We start from the raw sequence: 26,924 nt of genomic DNA on the forward strand, positions 1-26,924 counted from the left end.
GAGGAAAAGCAGTGAAGACTTAGAGACCCACATACTATGAGAGCCAGAGACTAAAGGCAGCATCTGATGAGGATGCCACATGTGCTTTGTAATATTTGGTAAAAGTATGTGGAAGTTGCCAGGTAGCCACACTGCAGATCTCATAAGTAGGGCCCAACCAAATTTATGGCCATGAAAAATACATAATGGACCGTGAAATCTGGTGTCCACCAGTGAAATCTGGTCTTTTGTGTGCTTTTTTTACACTATACTATAAAGATTTCATGGGGGAAGATCGGCATTTCTCAAATTGTGGGTCCTGACCCAAAAGGCAGTTGCAGGGGGGATGTGGTATTGCCATCCTCACTTCTGCACTGTCTTCAGAGCTGGTTGGCCAGAAAGTGGCGGCTGTTGGCCGGTCGCCAGCTCTGAATGCCACCCTTACTTCTGTGCTGCTGCCTTCAGCGCTGAGTAGCAGCTGCTGACCAAGGGCCCACCTCTGAAGGCAGCAAAGCAGAAGTAAGGGGGGCCATACCATTCCATGCCATCCTTACCTGCTGCTGGTGGCGGTGTTGCCTTCAGAGCTGGGCTCTCGGGCAGTAGCAGGGCAGAAATAAGGGTAGACGAACTGCAACCCACCCTACAATAACCTTGTGATCCCTCCAAAACTCCTTTTCGGGTCAGGACCCGTACAATTACAACACCATGACATTTCAGATTTAAATTTTAAAATTTACAATTTCTAAATTAATATGACCGTGAAATTGACCAAACTGGACTGTGAATTTGGTAGGGCCCTACTGATAAGATGGGGTCAGGAGAGGAATACACAAGTTTTGGTTGACTGGTGCAGTGGGGTTCAATAGTCCAGCAAATTCATAGGTGCAGGATAGATCTCCTTTGCTTGCTGCATGCCCAGAGGCCCTACTTTTATCCCTGTCTTGCTCTGTTATTCCTCCCCAGGGACTGTGGAAGAGCTGGTCACTCATCTCCCTTAGCACAGAGAATCTCAGGGGAGCACTGCCTTCAATGTGCTCAGTCATGGTGTGAGCAGGGTGGATAAAAATCAATGATTTAAAAAATAAATAAATAAAAAATCGGTTTTTATTTAAATCGGATTTTTGAGAAAAAACCTATCTAAAGATAGTTTTAATTAAGATACATTATAGCTCAAAGATATCTCATCATGGAATAGGGATTATAAATTCTAATGCTATAGTATGAGACAAGTTTTGTAAATGAATTCCAATAGTTCATGGATTAGGGACCCAATCTTATGGGCTTCCAGGGGCTTCTGTATAGATTATTTAGGTTAATCTTTCTACCTACCCAATGGTGCTCAGTCTAGAAGATACCATCAGAGATGCTTAGTTTTGCAGTTCTCAAACTGTGGATTTGTGTCTCCAGAGATAACATGCTTGTTAACAGCAAAAATGGAAGGAACTGAGAGAGACTATGCAATGACAGTTAAATTAGAAGCATTAAAAAAAACAAATGGGACAAGTACTATCTCCAGCTCATTTTCTTGCAAATATTCTCAATACTCGGTACCAGGGTACTGCTGAAGAAGAGAAGTTGGCTATGACATGGACATCCAGCAATCACCCCTCCATAATGCCAACTATAATAAACTTCAGAGCTAAGGGTGAACCATTCAAGAAAGATATGTTTGCTGATGATGTTTTAAAGAAAGTCACACCAGTGAACTGGTGGAAGTCACTTAAGCACTTGGATTCAGAGACAGCTGAAGTGATAATCTCACTTTTAACAGCAGTAGCTTCTTCTGCCGGTGTAGAAAGAATATTTTCTTCCTTTGGACAAATTGAGAAATTGTTTGGGATCTGAAAAAACAGGAAAGCTTGTTTTTCTTTTCCAGATTATGAATAAACAGGAAAACGAAGGTGAAGACGACTGAGTTAGCTGCAGAAGCCAATATTTTAAGTTTCACACAGTCTATTTAATTTTTGTTTTTTTTTAAATATTTCATTTAACTATTTTAGTTAAAAACAATTTAACAAAAACAAACCTGATTTTAAAAAACTTGAATGTTTAAATTCAAAATTTCATATGCTTGTTCTGTTAAAATAGGATACATTTGCTGTTGAAGAAAAAAATCCAGAATACATAACTTTGTTGTTTTAGTTAAATAAAACAATGTAAATGTCTGTCCAATTATGTTCTCTTCCTAATACAGCATGGCAAGAAAATCCTCCAAATATTAATGATTAACCTGTTGAATTGGAGATAGTTCACCTCCCAATGACTTCATAAATACCTGCTTCAATTACCTTTGGTAAATGAAATAACCAAACAATCATTCATTTTCTGATATAGCTGTAAAACTAATCTGAAAAGTTTTCAAAATAAATCTCTTTAAAAATGTATAGTGTGTACCTTCTAAAAATGAAAACTACACCTATCTCTGAGTTGTGAAGAATATGTATTAAAGTTATAACAACCAACAAGAATGCACTTTTATGTAGAAATCCATGATTAAATCGAGTATTCCTGACTAGTGATTTAAATCAATTTGATTTAAATCAAATCTATCCTGGGTGAGAGACTCTTCCTAGTTTGTGCTGACCACAGTTCGGGGCTGGGAATAGCGCCTCTCCAACCAGAGGTAACCATCACCAGCTTCCAGGGGTAACAGCACTGATCATAGAGAACACCTCCTACACTGAGGCCTGGGTCTGGAGCTGCTGAAAGAGCAGAGAGATGGAGCCAGAGAAGAAAAGCTGGAAAGGACTGTGGCCTTCCCTAGGAGCTCAAAGCAAAGCTGCCCAGGGAAAGCAGAAGAAGAATTTTGAGGCACTCTTCCAGGCTGATTTACGAGGAACAGCTTCAAACATCAGAAACCTGGAGGAGTCAGCTGCTTTTCTGATCTGATGGGCATGACCAGCATAACCAGACTAGAGGGTTTTCTATGTATGTGAATAATCATACATAGCTATAAAAGGAACAAAGAAAGGAAGATAAGAGTGGGATCATTACGGGGGCAGAGGTAAGGTAATTTGGGCACCATAACTATGAATTTCCACATTTCTAAATATTTAAGTTTCTTGCAAGTTTATAATAAACTGAATTTCCTAGGTCTCTAACATGCTGGGTGTTATTAATTCTAACAGCTTGAAGGGCAATACATGCTCATAACATTGCCATAAGCCTGCAACCTTAACTTCACCTTTCAACTTTTTTTTGGGTATGGTATTAAATTGAGGATTGATTGCCACAACATTTAGATCTAAAGTGCGATACCGCCAAACAAAACATTTCAATATTCAGCAAAGACCTAAGAAATTGAAGGGCAAGAAATGGAATTTGTATTTGAGTTTCCAAAGTCTCCTACCTCTTTGGGATAAGCAGTGGTACTATCAGTGACTGATAGGAGCTGTCTCCAAAGGTGCTGACCTAGCCAAGCCATGGTCAGCTGGCTTTTAAGAAGAAAATCTCAAAAATGTAGGACTGGAAGGGACCTTGATAGCTCATCTAGTCCAGAACCCTACACTGAAGCAGGACTAAATATTATCTAGACCAGGGTTTCTCAAATTTCATTGCACCGTGACCCCCTTCTGACAACAAAAAATACTTCATGACCCCTTGAGGGGGAGGGGGAGAGGCGAAGTCGAAACCCGAGCCCCTCCATCATGGGGGGGAAACAACTGGGTGTGGGAGGGGCTGTAACCTGAGCCCAGCTGCCCAGGGCTGAAGCCAAAGCCTGAGCCCCACCACCAATATATCCCAGAATGATATTCAGGGTTTGGGGTTGTTTGTTTGTTTGTTTTTGTTTTGCACAGCATGACACTGATGACTCATATTAAGTTTGGGATCCACTATATCACCCAGAACTCTTCTGCAGTACTCCTTCTTAGCAAGCCATTTCCCATTTTGTATTTGTGCAACTGATTATTCCTTCTTAAGTGTAGTACTTTGCATTTGTCCTTACTGAATTGCATCCTATTTATTTCAGACCATTTCTCCAATTTATCAAGATTATTATGAATTCTAATCCTGTCCTCCAAAACACATGCAACCCCTCTCAGCTTGGTATCATATGCAATCTTTGGAACTGCATTCTCTATGCCATTATCCAAATAATTTATGAAGATACTGAACAGAACCCAGGCCCTGTGGGATCTGTCCTTCCAGCCTGACTGTGAACCATTAAATAACTGCTCTGAGTATGTTTTTCAAACCAGCTGTGCATCCATCTTATAGTAGGTTCATCGAGACTATATTTCTCTAGTTTGTTTATGAGAAGGTCACATGAGACAGTACCAAAAGCCCTACTAAAGTCAAGCTATATTACCTGTACTACTTCCCCATCCATAAGGCTTGTAACCCTGTCAAAGAAGGGTATTAGGTTGGTTTGACATGACTTGTACTTGAAGAATCCATGTTGACTGTTACTTATTGTCTTATCTCCTAGGTCCTTAGAAATTGATGGTTTGATTATTTGCTCCATTAGCTTTCCGGGTACCAAAGTTAAGGTGACTGGTCTACAATTTCCTGGGTTGTTCTTATTCCCCTTTTTATAGATAGGTACTATATTTATTCTTTTTCAGTCCTCTGGGATCACTCCCGTCCCTCCATGAGTTCTCAAAGATAATCTCAAATGGCTCAGAATACTCTTCATCCAGTTCCTTAAATATTCTAGGATGTATTTTGTCAGGCCCTTCTGATTTGATGACATCTAACCTGTATCAGTAATTTTTAACTGAGAACATTCGCTTTATGTTCCATTGTTGTTTGCAGTGTTGGTCCCAGTATAGTAGAGAGACAAGGTGAAGTAATATCTATTATTGGACCAAGTTGTGTTGGTGTAAGAGACAAGTTTTTGAGCAACGCAGAGTTCTCCTTCAGGAGCTCTGTACAGCTTGAAAGCTTCTCTCTTTCATCAACACAAGTTGGTCCAATAAAAGATATTAACGCACCCACCTTGTGTCTCTAATGTTCTCTTTAGACATGCCAGAAGTGCATCCTTCTGCCAATCTATTAGCAAGCTAGTACGAAGGCCTTCCTTATCCCTGTGTCAAGTTTCAGCACCAAGTTGTCAACACTGACATACCCTACAAAGCAACTGTGTGCAAGTGAAATACTATCTTAAGCATTTTACTGTGTCCACCACTATTGTATCTAAGTGCCTATAATGTAGCTTGATGATAGAAGGGCAGCTTCTCAGCTACTTCAGAGGGTTTCTGAAAAAGTGATCTATTTTACTGCACATTGCAACCAGTTACAAAATTAAATTTGGCAACATCCATCACATTATTAATATAAGACTAATTTTAAGTATGGTTTCCTGTGGCTACTGAACTGGTTTAACACACACTCTAGGGTTCCTTCATTACACACATTTTACAAGAACAAGTAGTTTCTTATCTTAGAGAATACGGGGAGACAAAGAAAAGATTAAGGGAAATACATATAATCCAAGTTCAAAGCAGAAAAGAAAACAAGTTCCTTATCAAAATATATTTCAGGGAGAAAGGAAAACCAGGTCTCTGATGGGATTGATAACAGGATAATTGCTAAGGAGATTGGCAGTAGGATAAAGGGTGTGATTCTGATCTCACTTTTGCTGGTTTTGCACTGATGTAACTAAAATGACTTTAGTGGTGCTGCTTCAGAATCAGGCCCCCAAGACCTTTCATTTGTAGGAGATGGTTCAGTTACAGCGTGATTTAGTAATGACTTTCTAGGTCTAAGACCAGAACGGACCACTACAATCATATAGTCTGACTACCTCCATACACAGGCCATAGATTTTTCCCTAGAAACTGGATTAAACCATGTCTTTTTGAAAGATATCTAATCTTGTGTAAAAAACTCCAAGTGAGGTTGAGTGCACCACCTTCTCTGGTAAACCATAAATTAATTTCCTGAATGTTATGCATTTAAAATCTCAACCATTAATGTTCATTAGCACACTTTTTATAGTGAGCTCTCTTATTTGTTATTTATAAACAGGAAAAAAAAACAAGAGAAAAATCCAGTTTCATTTCAACATGTGACATGAAATTAAAACATGGGCAACTAAAGAGACACATTCCTTGGAACTTGCAGCTTGGTATTTAATTTAGCACTAAACTTTTAAGCATGTACTGGATTATATGTGAGCAGCATAAACACTTGACAATTATTTCTAAACCAATTTTCTTTAAAACCTGTTAATAGCACTTGATATCATTGATGTCTAAATCCATGATCAGTTTCAGGTTTTAAAAAGAAAACATTTGGGTGCTTTTGAACACAAAATGGGTCTGAACAATTTCTTCAATGCCTGAAAGAAACCTTTCACACACATGCTGTAGGTATTTTGACATATTACTTCTGTGATTCATATAAGCAATATAATAATACTTCTGTTTCATCCTTGCTAAGCAGCTCTTTAATTCTGCTGAAGAAAACTGGTTTAAATTAGTACTGCTATTAAGAAAAAGATTAACATTTTTGCCTCGTTAAAGCAATGCTACAAATGCTATCACCAGATTTTTTCAACTTGATGCTGTAAGCAATAATGGCTGTAGCAGAGAGATGAAATGGGAGGAGTCATGTTACATGATATGACAGTGCATAACTTTTAGATTCGCAGATTATATTGACCTCACTGCACTGACTAAGCAGTATTTACAGAGAATAACTGAAAAGGTAGCCAGGGAAAGCAGAAAATTTGGATTGAAGATGAGAAGTCAAATTATGGCACTTGGAAAACAAAAGAAAGAGGTAAAGATCAAACTCAGAGACAAAGAATTACAAGTGGGAAAAAATTGTTTACCTTTGAGAACTAGTATCAAAGAATGGGAATTGTGAAGACAAAAAAAGAACAATCAATCAGACTAGCTGCTACTGCATTTGGAAAACTCTGAAATACCTGGAAGGCTCAAGACATTTAGATAAAAACAAAAATCAGTGTATATGAAACAACGGTCTTGGAAGTACTACTACACCTCTAGCCCGATATAACGCTGTACTCTGGAGCCAAAAAATCTTACCGCGTTATATCGAACTTGCTTTGATCCACCGGAGTGTGCAACTCCCCCCCTTCCCCGGAGCACTGCTTTACCGAGTTATATCCGAATTCGTGTTATATCAGGTAGGGTTAGATCAGTGTATGTAGGTCGGAATGAGGGACTAGGAGGAAAGCTGACGAATGAAAGATTTTGACTTCAGAAATGAACTGGCTCATAGGAATACTGAGAGTTTCAAGACTGCAGAAGATTAAAAAACAAGAAATAAGAAAATGGTTAGGGCAAGAAATAATGCTGTTCCAGAAGATTCAAGGAAGACAACTTCAATGGTTTAGACACATGGCAAGAATGGACTTGGAAAAGTTACCATACATGGCGATACATACCAGATTCTAAGCAACTAGAAATGGAGGAAGACCGAGGATGTGTTGAATAGACACGGTCAAGAATGACAGAACAAAAAGGTTAAAGATAAACAAAGCCGTGAAGCTGGTACAAGATAGAAAGAGTTGACAGACTTCATTCAGCCTGATCATCGCTATTGAGCTGATGGATGGGAATCAAAGAAAAGAGAAGACAAGTGCGAACTAAAGTATGTAAATGGCAATTATGCAATTAACTTATTCATAAAATGTATGTGTCCCCTAGTTTAGGGGACTATTCTGGTTTGTGCACCTGTCAAAAGGAAATTTAAGTAGTCAAATATACAATGTTTATTAATTATAAAGAACAGACTCAATATATACATTTTATTTAGCATTTTGTGGGGCTGTTGTAATTTCATAGATCTCTTTTCTTTTTTAAACTTTCAGTGAAGTGTTAAGTATTCCTATAAAGTGACAGACTACTGTGGGAAGAGATGTTCTTTTCACCAAACAGGGAACACATGGCAGTAGCTGTCGAGACATTCCTTACATACTGCCTCACCAATATGCCTCATTTTTCACCAAGAAGAGTCACCCTTTAGGGCAGAAAGGGTATTCCAGTTTGATCACTGATAAATCCTGGCACATTGTAAGACTGACAGTTAATGCCCCTTCCAATATGGGGTTATGTCCACTAGGAACTGGACTGGGACTATTGGAAACCTTGGTGAAAATAGTCAAACAGACATTAAATGGTGATAAAGTCCAGACACTACCAACTGAGAATGGATTTAAACATTTTAGAGATAAATCCAGTTACAAAAAGTGGTGTGTACTTACCATTACTTAAAATCTCCTCTAGCAAATCCTATTTTCATAATTCATAATGTTTTAACTAAAATATGAATATTTCAATCAATATTATTGCTTTGGCTCTGCAGAAAAAACTTGTTATGGTAGCAGGTAGCCTTTTTCCCTCTTGCAACAATGTCTACAGAAAATGAGTGCAATTAAAGTAGATATCTGATTATTATTGTCCATTAGATGTATTATGATATGGGCCAACTGAGAAGTGGGGGGCATTGTACAGAGCATTATACAAACAGGCTAACAGACAGAAAATCTTTGGATGGGTTTACTTAAGAGGGGATTTTCTAAACCGAAAGAAAGGAAGGTAGCGGGGACACTGAAGGGAGGAAGGGGGACAGGGCAGGGGAGAATAAGCAAGGGAGAAGGAGGAGGGTATGAAGGGCAGGCGTAGGCTGAAGTGAAGAAAAGAAGATTTTTTAATTCAGAAGCTCAAATCTTTACACAAATAAACAATGGTTATAACTTCAAGGTTTTCCCCATATTTCAAAATTGGGAAACTGTGGCACACAGACTTGCCCCAGGTCACTGAGGAAATCTGGGAATAGAACTCAGATTTCCGAACTCTCAGTCCTGTGCTTCAACCTACTCGCTCATGTTTTCTCTTCCACTAAGGAAGCTCTGAAATGCCAGCTTTGATTAAAAAATTTCCAACACATTTTATTACTCAAAAAGGAAAAAGTGCTTTTCACCATATGAATTCCGAGGTTGCTGTGTTGATTAAATTCAGTTGTGTACAGATGTCTCTTAGGTGAAAATCCAAGCAACATTTTAACTTCATAAAAATCATATAATATGGCAATGGACCAAAACAACCAATCAATTCACATCTGTCAAGCGCAAAGGACATCTCTTCATGCAGCAAACAAACAAAATTAACTTTATCTGAAGGTTTGTCAACAAGAAAGCAAAATCTCTGTTAGGAAGAAAGAGAAGGCAATTGCTAAACAAACTGGTGCAGCCCCTTTCCAGTTTTAGGAAGTATATTTGTAGTGTATATTATGTAAGTCACATAGCTTTAACCTTGACCTAGTGTTACTTCTAGAGACTAAGCACTCCCAAAACATCAAAAGAAAAAGTGCTGATTAGTACATAAAATAATGTTACATTACTTTTCAACTGGAATGACCAAATAGATGAGTCGTCAATAACAGTATTCAATTCAAGCAAATAATGCGAATTTCCATTCTGACACTGCCTATGCAGCATAAAGAAGATACGGTTTGTTAGTTACTGCACACAGAGGACAAACAGTGGATATTCATGTGACAAAGAAAGGCACCATATGGGGAGTTACATTTTAGAACTACAAATTAATCTTTTAGTAATACAAAAGCACTACAGTACTATGAGCTCTTTCTGGGTCAGACAACTATTTACTTTTGAAATGCTGAAGCTATTCCTGGGGCAAATTAAACAGACATTTAGGTAAAGAGTATATGGCACTTTTAATTCCAAATTAATAATGTAACATTACACAGGACTTTGCATGCTTTGTGTTCTTCATCAACAAGACTGCAGGAAACATTCAGCACAGAAATAAGTTAAGCTTTTCTTTTTCTTTCACCTTTCCCAGTACACCTCTACCTCAATATAATGCTGTCCTCAGGAGCCAAAAAATCTTACCATGTTATAGGTGAAACTGCGTTATATCGAACTTGCTTTGATCTGCCCGAGGGAGCAGCCCCGCCCCCCCAGAGCACTGCTTTACCGCGTTATATCCAAATTCGTGTTATATCAGGTCGCGTTATATCGGGGTAAAGGTGTATGTGAAATCCTGTGGCAAGTCCCCATTTACTAACCAGTGGTATTTCACTGATGTCTTTAATCCTTGGCACAAAAGAAAATATTTTTTTAAAAAATGCAAGTTAATATATATTCTGCAATTTTTCATTTCAACTTTGTAGTTCACCTTTAAATGCCCTCCTTCATGTTCTATTGATTATATATGAAGATGTTACAGACCTGGTCATGTGGCTGGGCACTGACCAGACTACTATGTTTTGATCCCAATCCTGGACCTGTGTAATCTTAAGATTCCCTTGGTCTGAGCATGCTCCAGCAATGTCTCCAGGGCCGCCCGGGGGGGGGGGGGGGCAAGTGGGGCAATTTGCCCCAGGCCCCACAGGGGCCCCCACAAGAGTTTTTCGGGGCCCGTGGAGCAGGGTCCTTCACTCGCTCCGGGGGCCCCGGAAAACTCTCGTGGGACCCGGGCCCCCGGAGCTTCTTCTGCTCCCGGTCTTCGGAGGCAATTCAGCGGCGGGGGGTCCTTCCGCTTCGGGACCCGCCGCCGAAGACCCCAGGCCCCCTGAATCCTCTGGGCGGCACTGAATGTCTCTGGGATGTCCTGGTAAAGCTATCTTAGGGCCCCCAGAACCAGTGCTGACTCCCCACACCCCAAGACATCCCAGTGGCTTACACACACACTTTCTCATAACTCCAACTTCGTGGGCACTCTGGTTTATAGTTGTCCCCTCAGGGACATCTGACAGTTGAAGCACACAGACTTTGCAAAAGGATTTCTAAACACCATCACACTTTACTTTAGACAGCAAAAGAGACACAGATCTAGGCAAACAATAAAATATCTGTAGGCTACTACTTGCCTTACTTTCCTTACCAGTAAGGAGTATATTTAGCAGAATATTCTGACTAAATTCTAAGGGAGTCTAGGATCCCTTCTCTCACTTTTCCTCCGGCACATGGCTTCTCCCCAGGAACTTGGAATCTTGATCTCTGACCTCTGCAGTCACCATCTTTCTACTCTCTAAAATGGCCAATAAAAGAACCTTCCTTTTATAATTTCCAGACCCCTTTGTCCTATGAAAGCCTCAACTCCCTCCACTCAGATGATCAGTTGCCTGGTTATAGCACATCTGGAAGGTTCTTCTGGGCAGTAGCCAGCTCACTGACATAGGATGTCTCCATTTGCACAAAAGGCCATCGAGGTTTAATGACCCTCCGCTATTAGTTCTTTGTTAACATCTCTTGAATTTCAGACTAAGATGGAGGTAAAAAACAGACAGCAGAAAAGTCAGACCAGTCTTACAATCAACATGAAGTTTGTAGTTCAATATGGATGCATAATGAATCCATATCAATCAGAATTCATGAACTGTACATAGATTCACCAAATCATCACAGAAGGTAACAGTAACATCAAGCCTGGTACAGTGCTAATTTCTTGATGGTTTTGCTTGAGCAATGGAAGAAGAAACAAAACGTCTGTTATTGCAGCAGGACCTTGTGAAATTCAATAAACCAGTTTTATTGGTAACATTTTTGGCCTATCACCTACAACACTCTTCATCTGTAAACGGTGCACCAGAGAAGCTATAGCTATGTAATCTTTGTAGAGAGTGACACTCAAGTTACTCTGAAGGCTTGTCTACACATAAGTTATACCGTTTTAACCATACAGTAGAACCTCAGTTATGAACACATTGGGAATGGAGGTTGTTCATAACTCTGAAATATTCGTAACTCTGAATAAAACATCATGGTCATTCAGAGAAAGGGGAGGAGGGACACAGCTTGAAACTAACAGATTAGGAATTTGGCCAGTTTACTAAAGCCTACAACAGTGCAGAAAGGGTTCAACAGAGGTTTAGGAAAAACAATGTGCCCAACAGAGCTAAAAATTCCTAACACTAACTATACTTGCATACAAAAATGGCAATTTTTTGCAAAAGTGAACCAAGAGAGGCAGGGATCCTGCCTTCCCAGAATTTCCAGCTTGGTATCTATTACATGCTGTTGGTTCACAATCAGTTGAGGTTGCGACCTTTAGATAAACATTTAGGTAGGACAGCACGAAGACATAAGCAGGTTGTTCATAGGGCCCCAATGGAGAACTCTACACAAAAGTTCATAAGAACATAAGAATGGTCATACTGGGTCAGACCAATGGTCCATCTACCCAGTATCCTGTCTTCTGACAGTGGCCAATGCCAGATGTTTCAGAGGGAATGAATAGAAGAGGTAATTATCAAGTGATCACATCCCCTGTCGTCCAGTCCCAGCTTCTGGCAATCATAGGCTAGGGACACCTAGAGTGTGGAGCTTAACTTCTGACCATCTTGGCTAATAGCCATTGATGGACCTATCCTCTATGACCTTATCTAATTCTTTATTGAACCCCATTATAATTTTGGCCTTCATAACATCTCCTGGCAATGAGTTCCAAAGGTTGACTGTGTGTTCTGTGAAGAAGTACTTCCTTTCATTTGTTTTAAACTTGCTGCCTGTTAATTTATTTGGATGGCCCCTGGTTCTTCTGTTACGTGAAGGAGTAACTTTTCCTTATTCACTTTCTCCGCGCCACTCTTGACTTTATAGACCTGTCATATCCCCGCATAGTCATCTCTTTTCCAAGCTGAAAAGTCACAGTCTTTATAACCTCATAGGGAAGCTGTTCCAATCATTTTTGTTGCCCTTCTCTGTACCTTTTCCAAATACATTTTTTTTTTAAGACAGGTAGATCAGAACTGCACACAGTATTCAAGATGTGGGTCTATCATGGATTTATATAGTGACATTATGATATGACTGTCTTATTATCTATCCCTTTCCTAATGGTTCCTAACTTTGTTAACCTTTTTGACTGCTGCTGCACATTCAGTGGACATTTTTAGAGAACTATCCACAACTCCAAGATCTCTTTCTTGAGTGGTAACAACTAAGTTAGATCCCATCATTTTGTATGTATAGTGGGGATTGTGTTTTCCAACATGCATTACTTTGAATTTATCAACACTGAATTTCATCTGCCATTTTGTTGCCCAGTCACCCAGTTTTGTGAGATTCCTTTGGAACTCTTCGCAATCTGCTTTGGACTTAAATATCTTGAGTAATTTTGTATCGTCTGCAAACTTTGCCACTTGACTGTTTACCGCTTTTTCCAGATCATTTATGAATATGTTGAACAGTACTGACCCCGGTACAGATCCTTGGGGGACACTTCTATTTACCTCTCTCCATTTTGAAAACTGATCATTTATTCTTATGCTTTGTTTTCTGTCTTTTAACCAGTTACTGATCCATGAGAGGACCTTCCCTCTTATCCCATGACCGATTACTTTGATAAGAGTCTTTGGTGAGGGATCATTTCAAAGGCTTTCTGAAAGTCCAAGTACACTATATCACCCTTGTTCACATGACTGCTGACCCCTTCAAAGAATTCTAATAGTTTAGTGACTCTTAGTTTAGTCAACTCATGTTGACTCTTCCCCCAACAAATCACATTCATCTATGTGTCTGATAATTCTGTTCTTTACTATAGTTTCAACCAATTTGCCTGGTACTGAAGTTAGGTTTACTGGCCTGTAATTCCCAGCATCACTTCTGGAGCCTTTTTTAAAAATTGGCAACACATTAAATATCCCACAGACATCAGTACAGAAGCTTATTGAAGTGATAGGTTACATATCAATTAGTAGCTCTGCAATTTCATATTTGAATTCATTCAGAACTCTTGGGTGAACACCATCTGGTCCTGATAATTTATTATTGATTAATTTTCTGATTTGTTCCAAACTCTCCTCTAATGACACCTAAATCTGGGACAGTTCCTCAGATTTGCCACCTAAATAGAATGGCTCAGGTGTGTGAATTTCCCTCTCATCCTCTGCAGTGAAGACCAATGCAAAGAATTTCTTTAGCTTCTCCGCAATAGCCTTATCTTCCTCGAGTGCTCCTTTAGCACCTTGGTTGTCCAGTGGCCCCACTGACTGTTTGGCAGGCTTCCTGTTTTTGATGTACTTAAATTTTTTTGCTGTCTGTTTTTGAGTCTTTTGCTACTTGCCCTTCAAATTCTCTTTCAGCCTGCCCAATTATACTTTTACATTTGACTTGCCAGAGTTTATGCTCCTCTCTATTTTCCTCAGTAGGATTTGACTTTCAATTTTTAAAGGATGCCTTTTGGCCTCTAACTGCTTCTTTTACTTTGCTGTTTAGCTATGGTTACACTTTTTTGGTCCTCTTACTAGGTTTTTTTAATTTGGGGTATACATTTAATATGAGCCTCTATTATGGTGTTTTTAAAAAGTTTCCATGCAGCTTGCAAGCATTTTACTTTTATGACTGTTCCTTTTAAATTTCCATTTAACTCACTTCTTCATTTTTGTGTAGTTCCCCTTTCTGAAGTTACTGCTACTGTAGTTGGCTTCTTTGGTATTCCCCCCCAAGGATTTTAATTTTACTTATATTACGGACACTATTACTGAGTGGTTCAGCTATGTGCATCACAGACTGTGGGATCCATGCAGGCAATGCTTGAAGAACATTCACTTTTAATTAAACAGTCTTGTTCCTATATAAGACTATTACATTTACTCAAAATGCTCTGCTGTCAAACACACATGAATTTACTTTAACTCTTAATATTTCCACCAGCTGTTTAATTTTTCCTTTGCTAAAAGCGATAACCTGCACTCAAGTTCAAAGACTGGTAGAACTACATTATAAAAGAAATCTGCTATTTAAACAGAATTCTAATTGTTTAACAAATTACCCTAATTTATTGAAATCAAATCAAGGTACATTTATTAGTAAAATGTCAGCAATTACTGCAAATAAATTATGATTTAACTTAACAGCTGGGTCACAGATTTTTAACAATGACCAAAGTTTATTTTGATTACATCTGAGCACAGTGAGTGCAGCGTATCAGAAACACAGTTCGTTCTAAATTTATCATTGGTTAAAAATTAAAATCATTGGTCTACATTACAGCCTATGGCGGCATAACTTATGTCGCTCAGGGCTGTGAATAAACCACCTCCCCGGAGCGACATAAGTTATAGCGACATAAGTGCTGTGTGCACAATGCTAAGTTGGTGGGAGAACTTCTCCCACCGACATTACCTCCGCGAACAGCAGAAGCTGTTTTATTATAGCGACAGGAGAGCCCTCTCCCATCAGCATGGAGCGTATTCACCAGACACACTGCAGTGGTGCAGCTGCATCAGTACAGCTGCACTTCTGCAACGCTGTAAGTGTAGACATGCCCTTAATAACCTTATGCTTTTTCACTTGTTCATTTTGCTTGAAGAATTTTTCAGTCCTACATTATTGATGAAAAATAGAAGTTACAGGTATGTCTTTCATTGTCTCTGAATTATGTCTATAAAATGAAATTAATATATGTTCTTCAAATGTTATTCTGGCTGTTCCCATGGGCATGACATGCATCTTGCTGATCAGTACAACACTATTTTAGGATCTTTTCCACCAGTATACATTATGGATTGGAAGGGAAATGAACTGTGGTGAAATCCTGGCTCCATCAAAGTCAATGGAAATTTTGCTATTGACCTCCATCGAGCCAGGATTTCACTTTTGATATTTACAGGTATGGGTTTATTTCATTCTTGTTGTTTTTTTTAAATTAAACAAAGAAATCCATTTGTAGGATCATGCGGACTACAAGGTTTTCAGTGTATCCTTTTCACCATCATGTCTATGAGAAAATAGAGCTTGGAACATTCCGTTGTGGTTAAATACCATGTTATCTGATCACATCAATGAAAGCTAAACCGTGTAATCTAGTCTCTCTCAGTCCTCAGAACGTTTCATGTGGAAACACTATAGGTGCTGCTGTTCTAAGGATGACTGCAAGCTGTTGTGTAATAAATAAGATCAGTTGTTTCAACTGGTCAAATTATCCCCTCTTACCCTTTCTATCTCCTGAAGGTACAGGAGGGCAATATCTCCAGCCTTCTCGTAGCACGTAATGATTTCTTGTTCACGGTCCGTGTGGAGGTTACTAGTTGAAGAGGAAATTGGCAACTTCTCTAGACAAAGACCTGAAAATAAAAAACACAGTTTTAAAAGGGACACTTAGGTTAAAACAATAGTCCTGTTTGGGAACCATGCTAAGCTAGCCTATGGCAACGTTAGAGGAGGAGGAGAACAAAAACGACTAAGGCATGGTGGTCTTGAACAGAATATAGCATCGAGACCACCACCCACTCCTATTTCCTATTTACCATGGCCCCTTTAAGAACTCATTCAGTTTCTAGTTGCTTTCTCAGCCCAAAATCCTTTAATTCACTCTTCACCAAGATGGCACCAGAGTTGGTCACAAAAACAACTCAGAAGTCCCAAAATAAACACAAAGATTTCCCTGGGTTCCAGCTCCTCATAGATTCCTGTTTCCTGGGCTTCTCTTTTCTGACTGCCAGGCCTCATGCTTCCAGCAGTCCCCAGCTACATCTCTCAACTTCACACTCCCTGTTGCCTTTTATATGAATCACCTGATTCCTCTCATGTGGGCTCATCTTGTAACCAGGACTGGCTAAGCCTCAGGCAAGCCACCGTGTTACATACCCCCACCCCACCGCCCTCAGAACCATGCTGCACTCCCCAGGGCAGACTATACCTGAAAAAATTCCCCCCTCTCTATTTCCCCCATTTTTTCTTATGTTACCAGCCCCTTCATGTCCAGGTCTGTACAGTTTCCAGCTCTTCACCATCCTGAGTTCACTAACCATGACATGCAGGTGATCTTGCTCCTCAAAGGCTACCTGGCGTTTATTAATTAACTGCTACCATGTACCCTATGGAGGAGCTTGGGCTACCCTGTTTCCCTTCTTATCCCACGGGTCATCATTTGGGTGCCTACCACCTCTCAGAAGGGTATAGTCCGGCAGTTACCACCTATGTGCTATGACAAGGTCTGCATTCCTATTTCCTCCATTCTGGACTCTACTTGGATTTCCCCTACATCCCAGACCAGCACCTGTCTCCCAAGACTCCTTTCTGTCTGGAACAAATGCAGCTCCAAGGTTCGTCCATCCTCAGCTTCCTTTGTTTCACCGTTTCAGATACGAGGCCTGAAGCGTCTCCCTGCTCTACAGAGTGGGTCAGAACCTCCTCCTCTAGTGGTCCTCCTCCCAATATGGAGAGTTCACCAATCCCTGCTGGCAAATATGTACTATGCTGCCCCTCTCTGGACTGCCTGGGATGCTAATTCCTAGTCCTGGTGAAAACTGTTCTTCCCTGCTGTCCTCAAATTGTGGTCGTCCCGCACCTTTCCCCGCATCCCCATACCAATCCATATGAGGGTAAGTCTTCTGCTTATGCCCTCTTCTCCCACACTGAAAACAAAGCTCTGAAGGTCTTGTCCCTCCCCTTAGCAGAAATAGCCTTTTTGGAGGGGACCTCAACTACCTTGCCTGACTAAAATAGCAGCCCACAAAGTCACACTCCATGAGGGGGCAGCTTTTTCTGGATGTGTCCCACTTGCCTGCAGCAGAAGCACACCACTGGTAACTCTATCATCACTCCTCTGAAACTTTTCCCCTTGGTGACAATAAGGGATCAGTAGCTATTCTTTTATGGCATGATGATTGAGGTTAGTCCCCCTCCTTTCCTCTGTTGACTTCTCTGCCCTTGGGGTATCCTGGGTGCTGGCTTTATGTCAATATCAGAATGCTGGGCTAGACTCAGAGTGCCTATGTGCTCCGGTCCCTCTACCTCTAAATAGGCCTCTGCATTCTCTACCGTCTCCACCACTATTCAGGGTTGAAATCTTTTTTACCCAGGATTGTGTCCCCCTAGGCAGAACATGCAGGAGCTGCTCTAAGACAACTAAGTCCATTATTCCCACTAACAAATTCATTTCCAAGCTCAGCCATTGGCCAGTTACATCCCATAGTGTCTGGATTACTGCATGGGGCTGGGCCTCTTGCAGAAACAGCTCTATCCGCAACTTCTATTGGTAACCCAAGCTGATCTAAGATGGCTCCTTTTAGATCAGAGTATGAGCTTGATAGGATATCACTCACGGCTCTATAAGACACTTGGGACGCCCCTGTTAAAAAAGGGTGGTCTGGCAGCCTAGGTGGAACTACCGCGGCCGGGGAGAGGTGCCTCCTCCCCCAGCCCCAACCCCGGAGCTGCCACAGCCAGGGAGAAGCGCCTCTTCCCCCAGGACTGGGCTTCTATGGCGAGAGGAGGCTAGGGGGAGTCCTCTCTCCCTGCTGTAGCCCTGGGGCAGCCTGCACCCCAAACCCCTCATCCCGGCCCCACCCCAGCACCCATACCCCCAGTCAGAGCCCTCACCCTCCACACCCCAACCCTCTGCTTCAGCCCCCTCCTGCATGCCAAACCCTTCATCCCCAACCCCACCCCAGTGCCAGCACCCCCAGCCAGAGCCCTCACACCCCACCCCTCTGCCCTAGCCCTGAGTCCCGTTCCACACCCAAACCCCTCGTCCCTGGCCCCAACCCCAGACCCAACCCCCCAGCCAGAGCCACTGCATCTCCTGCCACTGTTGTTGGAAGGCAAACTGTACTTCCTGCTATTTCTGTTGGTTTTGTACAGGTGCAGGAGGAGAATCTGAGTTTTCTATTGCTGCTTTGCTAATAGGAGGACAAACACTTTCATCTCCCCTTTTTTTGGGTTGCTCCTTCTAGGACTACTTCTCTCCTTGGTAGCAGAGGGTTCAGAGATCCCGCTGACGACCTGGCATAGCACCATGACTACCATCCTGCCTCTATTTCCCCTTCAAGAACTCAGTTTCCAATCCCGCACCCCCAGTCAGAGTCCTCACTCTCCACACCCCAACCCTCTGCCTCAGCCCATGACTACCATCCTGCCTCTATTTCTACTTCAAGAACTCAGTTTCCAGTCCCCTTCTCAGACCAAAATCCTTTGAGTCTTTACCCAGCTGGCAATAGAGTTTGTCACGAAAACAACTCAAAAGATTTCCCTGAGTTCCAGCTCCATAGCCTCCTGTTTTCTGGGCTTCCCTTTGCTTATTGGCTGGACTCGTGCCTCTGGCAGTCCTAGCTACTTCTCTCTATTGCACACCCTGCAGCTTCCTGCTGCCTTTTATACATGGAGCTCTTGATTCCTCTCAGGTGGGCTCATCTTGTAATGAGGGCTGGATTAGCCCCAGGCTCTCCAACCCAAGGGCACGCCACCCTTTTATAAGCATACTGTAGCATCTACTGCAGTAACTAACTCAGCGGAAGCAAGTTGCAGTATTTTTGTAAATATATGATGTATCATGACAGCCTAGTGCAAAAACATCTTTTTCCAGTATTTAAGTTATTCAACAGACATATCCTTTGCCCAGAAACCACCACAGTAGCCAAGGTAAGGTGAAATGATCAAGTTAATGGTTCCTTGATTTAAATGTCTGAGCAAGGCAGGAGCGTGTGTAAGAAGAAAGTAGCAAAGTATTTTGAAGACGAAAGTTCAGGAAGTTGAAGGTTGTAATGTTTGTATTTTTTCTTGTAGTTCAACACATTTTTCTCCCTTTGTTTTTTAACCACAAATGTGGGCAGATATGCTCTGGAGGCAGTAATCATAGTGTGCAGCCAGTAACATGCTGGAGCACATCTGACCATGACATTCCATCCTACAGAAAGTAGTGTTCATTGATGGGTAGGTATTAGAAGGACAGATACCAACAACACACACATACACACACACATGCGCGCGCGCACACACACACACAGTGGAGCAACAAGTAACTTGTTAAATAATTTTATTAGTCTCACTATATAATTCCATGTATTGAAATATATAGTTAATGATACACAGGACTGAATTAAGTATCTTCAGGAACAACATATTGAAAATCAATGTAACAGCTTACGTAGCATAACATTAAACATATATCTAGTAGGGATAAGGAGGTGCTGCTTCCGTTATACAAGGCACTGGTGAGACCTCATTTGGAGTACTGTGTGCAGTTCTGGTCTCCCATGTTTAAAAGGGATGAACTCAAACTGGAACGGGTACAGAGAAGGGCCACTAGGATGATCAGAGGAATGGAAAACCTGTCGTATGAAAGGAGACTCGAGGAGCTCGGTTTGTTTACCCTAACCAAAAGAAGGCTGAGGGGGGATATGATTGCTCTCTTTAAATATATCAGAGGGATAAATACCAGGGAGGGAGAGGAATTATTTCAGCTCAGTACTAATGTGGACATGAGAATGAATGGATATAAACTGGCGGTGGGGAAGTTTAGGCTTGAAATTAGACGAAGGTTTCTAACCATCAGAGGGCTGAAATTTTGGAACAGCCTTCCGAGGGAAACAGTGGGGGTGAAAGACCTCTCTGGCTTTAAGATGAAGCTTGATAAGTTTATGGAGGGAATGGTTTGATGGGATAACGTGATTTTAGTCAATTAATCAATAGCGTGCCATCCCTGGTAAATAGTATCAATGGTCAATGAGGGTCTGGCTGGAGAATCTTGCCTGCATGCTCGGGGTTCTACTGACCGCCATATTTGGGGTCGGGAAGGAATTTTCCTCCAGGGTAGATTGGCAGAGGCCCTGGAGGTTTTTCGCCTTCCTCCGCAGCATGGGGCGGGGGTTGCTAGCTGGAGGATTCTCTGCGACTTGAAGTCTTTAAATCACAGGATTTGGGGACTTCGACAGCTGAGTCAAGAGAAAGGGGGTGGGTCAGCTTTTGTGGCCTGCATCATGCAGGAGGTCAGACTAGATGATCATACTGGTCCCTTCTGACCTTAAAGTCTATGAGTCTAAACAGTTTGGGCAAGATCCTTAGCCCTGCTCTGACTTCTTTACATAGGGTCTGAGGGCAGGATAGGCATAAAGGGACTCTAAAAACCCCAGATCTGGCTGGGAAGGATTCCCTCAGCACAGGAACAGAGGAAGGCAGCCATAAAACTAACTTTTCAAGCTCCCTTTCACAAGGCATGGCATTAAGGGCAACACCCTCAGTGTGGAGATTCTAGTCAGTGCCATGGTCCATAAGGCAATTTCCCTGGGCTGATCTACCAGGCATACCCCCAGGACTGTTGAAATTATGACAGGACTTGCAGAGCAGCGCAGGATGAGGAGGGTGCAAAGATGGTTTAAAGCCACCTTAACCCTTCCCTCCACCGTGGCTAGGAGTTCTGTACTGTACTGCACCTCACAAGCACATTGCAGAATCTCTCCTTGTAAGAAGTATAAAAATGGCCAGAGGCAAACAGAAGCCTTGTTCCACAAAGAATATCAGATATACAATGGATTTTAACAGTTATCTGGTACTCAATGCCAGGTACATGAGAGATGTATTAAGCCTTTTTTTAACATCTAACTCTCACCACATGTGGGAGAGCAATTGAATACCGCCTGCTATAACCAGATACCATTTGCTAGATAAGTAATATCCATTATAATTATTTTCATGATATAACATCTAAATGCTATGCTGCATTTTTAAAGTATTATTTGGGCCATGTTTAGAGCTGAATAATGCTACCACCATCTATTTACATCATATAAGAGTACAGGTTTTCTATTAATTCACTATCCACATCATTCAGATGAGATGAAGTGATTGGATCCTGCAGGATCCAGAGGTGGGCATTGTTACATTATACGAACAACTATCTAATAGCTTCCTTTTTACTGCAATTAGATGCCTCACTTACACCATCATCATCAATACCATTTTAAAAAAGCTGCATACATGGAAAAATATTGCTACATAAGCCAAGGGTCAGCTTTCGATATTTTACTAATGCCGATCTGACAACTGCCATCTTGGTCAGCACATTGGGACTGAACTGGAGACACGTTTCTACAGACTGAGCTACAGTGCCAAGCTGGAGACTGTAACAGACACGCATCCTGTATGGGTCAAACATCAAAGGGGACGTGTAACACACACAGACCAGATCATTATATCCATAATTGAGCAAAATACATTTATTCACATATTGACTTAATATGAATATACATAAAATATGTTATTCTTTGCATGTCCTTTTAGTTAAGGAGCTCAAAATGCTTTCCAAACATGTATTAAGCCCACACTCGTGTGAGGCAGGTATCATTACACTTAGGTTATAGAGGAGGAAATTGAATAAAGGAACTTACTCAAGACTATAGAGTATGTCTGTTCAGAGATAGAGAACATGTCCAGGACTCTAATCTCTCAGTACGATGCTCTAATCCAGGGGTTCTCAAACTTTTGTACTGGTGACCCCTTTCACATAGCAAGCCTCTGAGTGCGACCACCCCCTTAAATATTTAATTTGTAACATTATAAATCCTGGAGGCAAAGCAGGGTTTGGGGTGGAGGCTAACAGCTCACGACCCCCCATGTAATAACCTCGTGACCCCCTGAGGGGTCCCGACCCCCAGTTTGAGAACGCCTGCTCTAATCAGTACACAACCCTCACTTTCTACTGCAGTTTGTTAGCTAAACAATCCAAGTAGCTAAGATACAAATCCTTCAACCAAAAACAGTTTTCAACTATTGCAAACACAGGTTTTATAGATACTAGAATTTAAAAAGCCATTAGAAGTTGCTAGACTAACGCCTTCCAATATGCACATTTTATAACTAGTGTAGATGGTGGTATATATTTTAATCTTGGCCAGTTTAGCATGTTTTAAATTATACACTACCAGTCTCTGATGCCTAGCCCACTTCCTCCACTCCCTTTGCATGTGCTTCCCTGACACCTTTTTTACTAGCCAGATACACTGCCCAGTAACTTCATTCTATTCCTCTAAACATACTGCCCTGACACCTCATGCTCTTCTCCTCTGAAAATTCCTCTCTGCTCATGAGTGGCAGCTCTAGCTTCTGACAGTGGCTTCCATTTCCTCTTCTCCTGCAATGTAGCAGCAGCCACAAGCAGAGACAGCAAAACTGGTTTCTCCTCTTGGTTTGCAGCTGCCTTTCCAGGCTCTCTTTTTGTAATGGAAGGCATGGAAGAAGCAGCAAATTAGGAAAGCCAGTACCATGAGACCAGCCTGTCCACTCCACGCACTGCTATCAAATGTTCCATGGACCACACTTTGGGAATTATTGCAATACACTCATTTAATAAGCCCAAAGAAATGGACAGAAAAATACTCCATTTTACACATCAGTAAATGAACATGTGACATTTTTTAAAAGGTGAATTATTTAACAAGCATCAAAAAGATGCCTGATCTCTCGAAAGTTTTTCAGTTCTAATATTCAGAATTTCTTGTCCAAACTACTATAAAAGTGCATCTTTGTAAGTGTGTCCCTATGCACAACACACAAGCTTTCAATAGATGTGCAAGGGAATACTGACAAATGTTCAAGCCGACTTATATAGTAATCGTTCCTATATAGTAATTTTTGTAAAAACTAAGCTAAATATTCTACCTATATTTAGGCTGAAACTTCTCCATTTACCAATATATTACTAGACATGTTAAAAAAAAAATTTAAAGCTTTACATTGAATTTATGCTACCCAGGAACTTCTACAGAAGGTGTCTACACTTAAAATGATACTGCCGATCTGATTTTATTAAAATAACTTATTTCAACAAATTCAGTTTCTAATAGTGCAATCATCAAATACTCTGTCTTAACTATTTTTTAAAAATGCCTTCTAAAAAATAAATACTTCTCCTGTTTCCTTGCTGGTATTTATAAAATACCTTTCTAGCAAGGGAGGGGAACACAGCAAAAAAGATAATGGTTCAGAGAAGAGCCAAGAAAATCATCAACAGATTAGAAAACTGTTAATTGAGCTCTTTGAGTCTATTTAGCTTAATAGAAGGTTAAGGGGTGACTTTATCACAGTTTATAAGTACCTATATAGGGAAGAAATATTTAATAATGGGCTCGTCAATCTAGCAGAGAAAGGTATACCACCACCCAATGGCTGAAAGATCAAGCTAGACAAATTCAGAGTGGAAATAAGGCATACATTTTTAAGTATGAGAGTAATTAACCAGTGAAACAAATTACCAAGGGCCATGGTGGAGTCTCCATTACTGACAATTATTAATCAAGATTGCATGTTACTCTAAAACATGCACTCTAGGAATTATTTTGGGGAGGTTCTATGGCCTGTGTTATACAGGAGGTAAGACTAGATTAGATGATCACAATGGTCCCTTCTGGCACTGGAATCTGTGAATAAAGGCCCAACCCCCTTTTTTTTGTTCCTTTGTACATCATCTTTAAGAACTGTAATAAAATGACTGTGTCAAACATATACTATGTTATTTTAAATATAATCGTGTTCAGCTGCTCCTGTCGTGCTCATAAAAAAGTTTACTTAGTTTAAGTGTACTGTAAAACAGGGATGTCTGTCCTTTTAAGGGCTACAAGGCTTGGGGACAGTCAGCCAGCCCGGTTCTGCAGCAGTTCCCTGTTAAGAACTGGGTGGGGCCTGGTGGTTTTCAAGAGCTCAGGTGATTGCCTGATGAGCACCTGACTTCTATGAATGCTGAAAGAGCTCAGTTGAGGAAGGAGAGCTACAGGAAGCAAGTTGGCTCCTGTGGCAGGTCCTGGAGCAGGGAGACTCCCAGGCAAATGGTCTGTAGGACTGGGGAAGAGCTGCCAGGAACAGGGAGACTCTAGCAAGGAAGCCCCTGCATCTGGGGAAAGGACCTGGTTTAGTTGCTGCATTTATGTTACATTATTTATTTTGGGAGTGTTGCTGAAGATTGTCTATTGTCAGTGCCTCCAATAAATGAAGCCCGGAGAAAGAGGGCTAGATCCAGACTCTGAGCTGACTCCTGGGCTGGGTAGACAAGGGCAGCAGCTCAACAGTACACAGTCAATTGGAATTTGGCCAAAAAACTTTTTTTTTTTTTGGTAAAAATCAATCTTCTATAAAGCTTGCAACCAAAAAATTGGAGTTTCAATACTTAACAAAAATCCCAAAGAAATTAGTTTTTAAACAACTAGACATTTTCATGCAGTATTTGATATGCCAACCCTGCAACACTAAGAACTAATGCTGGTTGGGAAATTTTCAGAGACATTTTTTTTGGTTGGAAAATGCCACTTTGTTGAAACCAAAACTTTTCACAGAAGCATATGAGTTTTGACAAAACTTTTGCCAGGATGGTTTCTCAGGTCCAGGATAGAAGTTGGGGAGAGGGAAAGGAGCAGAATAGCCAATATCGCAGTGGTTCGGGCACTTACCTGGGTTATGAAAAAGTCAGCTTCAAGTCCCTGCTCTCCCTGATTCAGAGCAAGGACTTGAACTTGGGTCTCTCCCAACCATTGGACTACTGTCTATTTTAGGGTGGGTCACTCTTTTTGCACAAAAAAATTCAGAATCTCACTTTCATCCCAGTGCAGAACAAATCTAAATATCTAAACCTCAAATTTTTTGACGACGCAGACCTACTAAGATCCTGAAAGTGAAACTAACTCCATTGTTTTTTCAAGTCCAAACAAACTAAAAAAGCAATAGGAGCTTCATTACCAGTAAAAATGGATTTTTAAAATAGTTTCACCTTTAAAAATATACTACATAGGTACTCAACCGAGGAGTTGTGAACAGATCCAAGGCAGCTGCAACCACCTTCTCTTTATGGTTAGATAGGAGGATGATCTTGAAACTGTTTTCTGTAGTAACACAGGATCATGGTATGGAACAGGTTGAGAACTAAACATCTATGACGTTATTAGCAACATAGGTAACTAAGTATTCCTTTAACATTTTTCTCTGAAGATCTACTTTGATGACCCCTGCCACAGGCTACTCATGTCTTTTCTGACTGCTGCTGAACACACAGATCTGATTACAATCCAGAGAGCTTAAAGTTAAATGCAGCATCTTTTGTGAACTGCAAAAGGAGTAACTCAACTGTTTCACCTGACACTTTCACTGAACCTAATGAGTGTTTGCCTGTTTCTGCAAATAGAACTAATTAATAGCCAATCACTTAGCTCATCAAATACAACATTAAATTTGAATATGGGGTCAGCAGCAGTCAAAAGAGTTTTACCTTACTCATCTTACACCCTCTAAATATAAACAGACATTTGACCAGGAAATGTGAGACATGAACCAGTCTGCAGCAATATAGGTGCAATCTGTGTAATGAAAGGGTCTAAACTTACATATGACATCTCTAGAGACAAGGAGGGTGAGGTAATATCTTTTATTGGACCAACTTCTGTTGGTGAGAGAGGTTATGTCTACAATGCAATTAGACACCCGCAGCTGGCCCGTGCCAGATGAGTTGGGCTCGCGTTGCTTGGGCTGAGGGGCTGTTTAACTGAGGTGTAAACAGTCTGGTTCCAGCTGCAGCCCAAGCTCTGGAATCCTCTCACCTCGCAGGATCCTAGAGCCTGGGCTCCAGCCAGCAAAAGCCTGATCAGTGACCTAAAGAAGAACTCTGTAGCTCAAAAGCTTGTCACTCACACTAACAGCAGTTGGTCCAATAAAACACCATCCACCCTCCGTCTTGTCTCTCTAATATCTTGGGACCAACATGGCTACAACACCACTGCATATGGCATCCCTCACATTCACACAGCCTTCTAGTTAAGGTTGCCACAATTTGTCTTTTAATTTACTGTAATGTAATAACTAATGTTAACAAAAATAGTCTCCTCTAATAAAATGAAAATGTATGAGTTTTGCAGTTTTGGCAGAAGAGATTTACCTTTAAACTGCAATTTTCATTTGCATGCAGTGTTGCTGTAGCCATATTGGTCCCAGGATATTAGAGAGACAAGATGGGTGCGATAGTATCTTTTACTGGACCAACTGCTGCTAATGAGAGAGACAAGCTTTCGAGTTACACAGAGCTCTTCTTCAGGTTTGGGGAAAAGTACTAAGGCTACATCTACACTACAGGGGGGAGTCGATTTAAGATACGCAAATTCGGCTACGTGAATAGCGTAGCTGAATTCGACGTATCGCAGCCGACTTACCCCGCTGTGAGGACGGCGGCAAAATCGACCTTTGCGGCTTCCTGTCGACGGCGCTTACTCCCACCTCCGCTGGTGGAGTAAGAGCATCGATTCGGGGA

At 41.1% G+C, this 26,924-nt stretch overlaps 1 protein-coding gene across 4 annotated transcripts in view; it reads right to left on the reverse strand.

Moving 5' to 3' along the window:
• The window catches only part of TTC7B (tetratricopeptide repeat domain 7B), a 325,154-nt gene that overhangs the window by 252,362 nt on the left and 45,868 nt on the right, over nt 1-26,924 (reverse strand). For all 4 annotated transcript variants that reach the window (XM_054028276.1, XM_054028275.1, XM_054028274.1 and 1 more), the window contains one exon: nt 15,857-15,987. In XM_054028276.1, the coding sequence (XP_053884251.1) occupies nt 15,857-15,987 (131 nt within the window). The remainder of the gene's footprint in view (nt 1-15,856; nt 15,988-26,924) is intronic.

This window comes from Malaclemys terrapin, chromosome 4, assembly GCF_027887155.1.
Source record: "Malaclemys terrapin pileata isolate rMalTer1 chromosome 4, rMalTer1.hap1, whole genome shotgun sequence".
NCBI lineage: Eukaryota > Metazoa > Chordata > Testudines > Emydidae > Malaclemys > Malaclemys terrapin.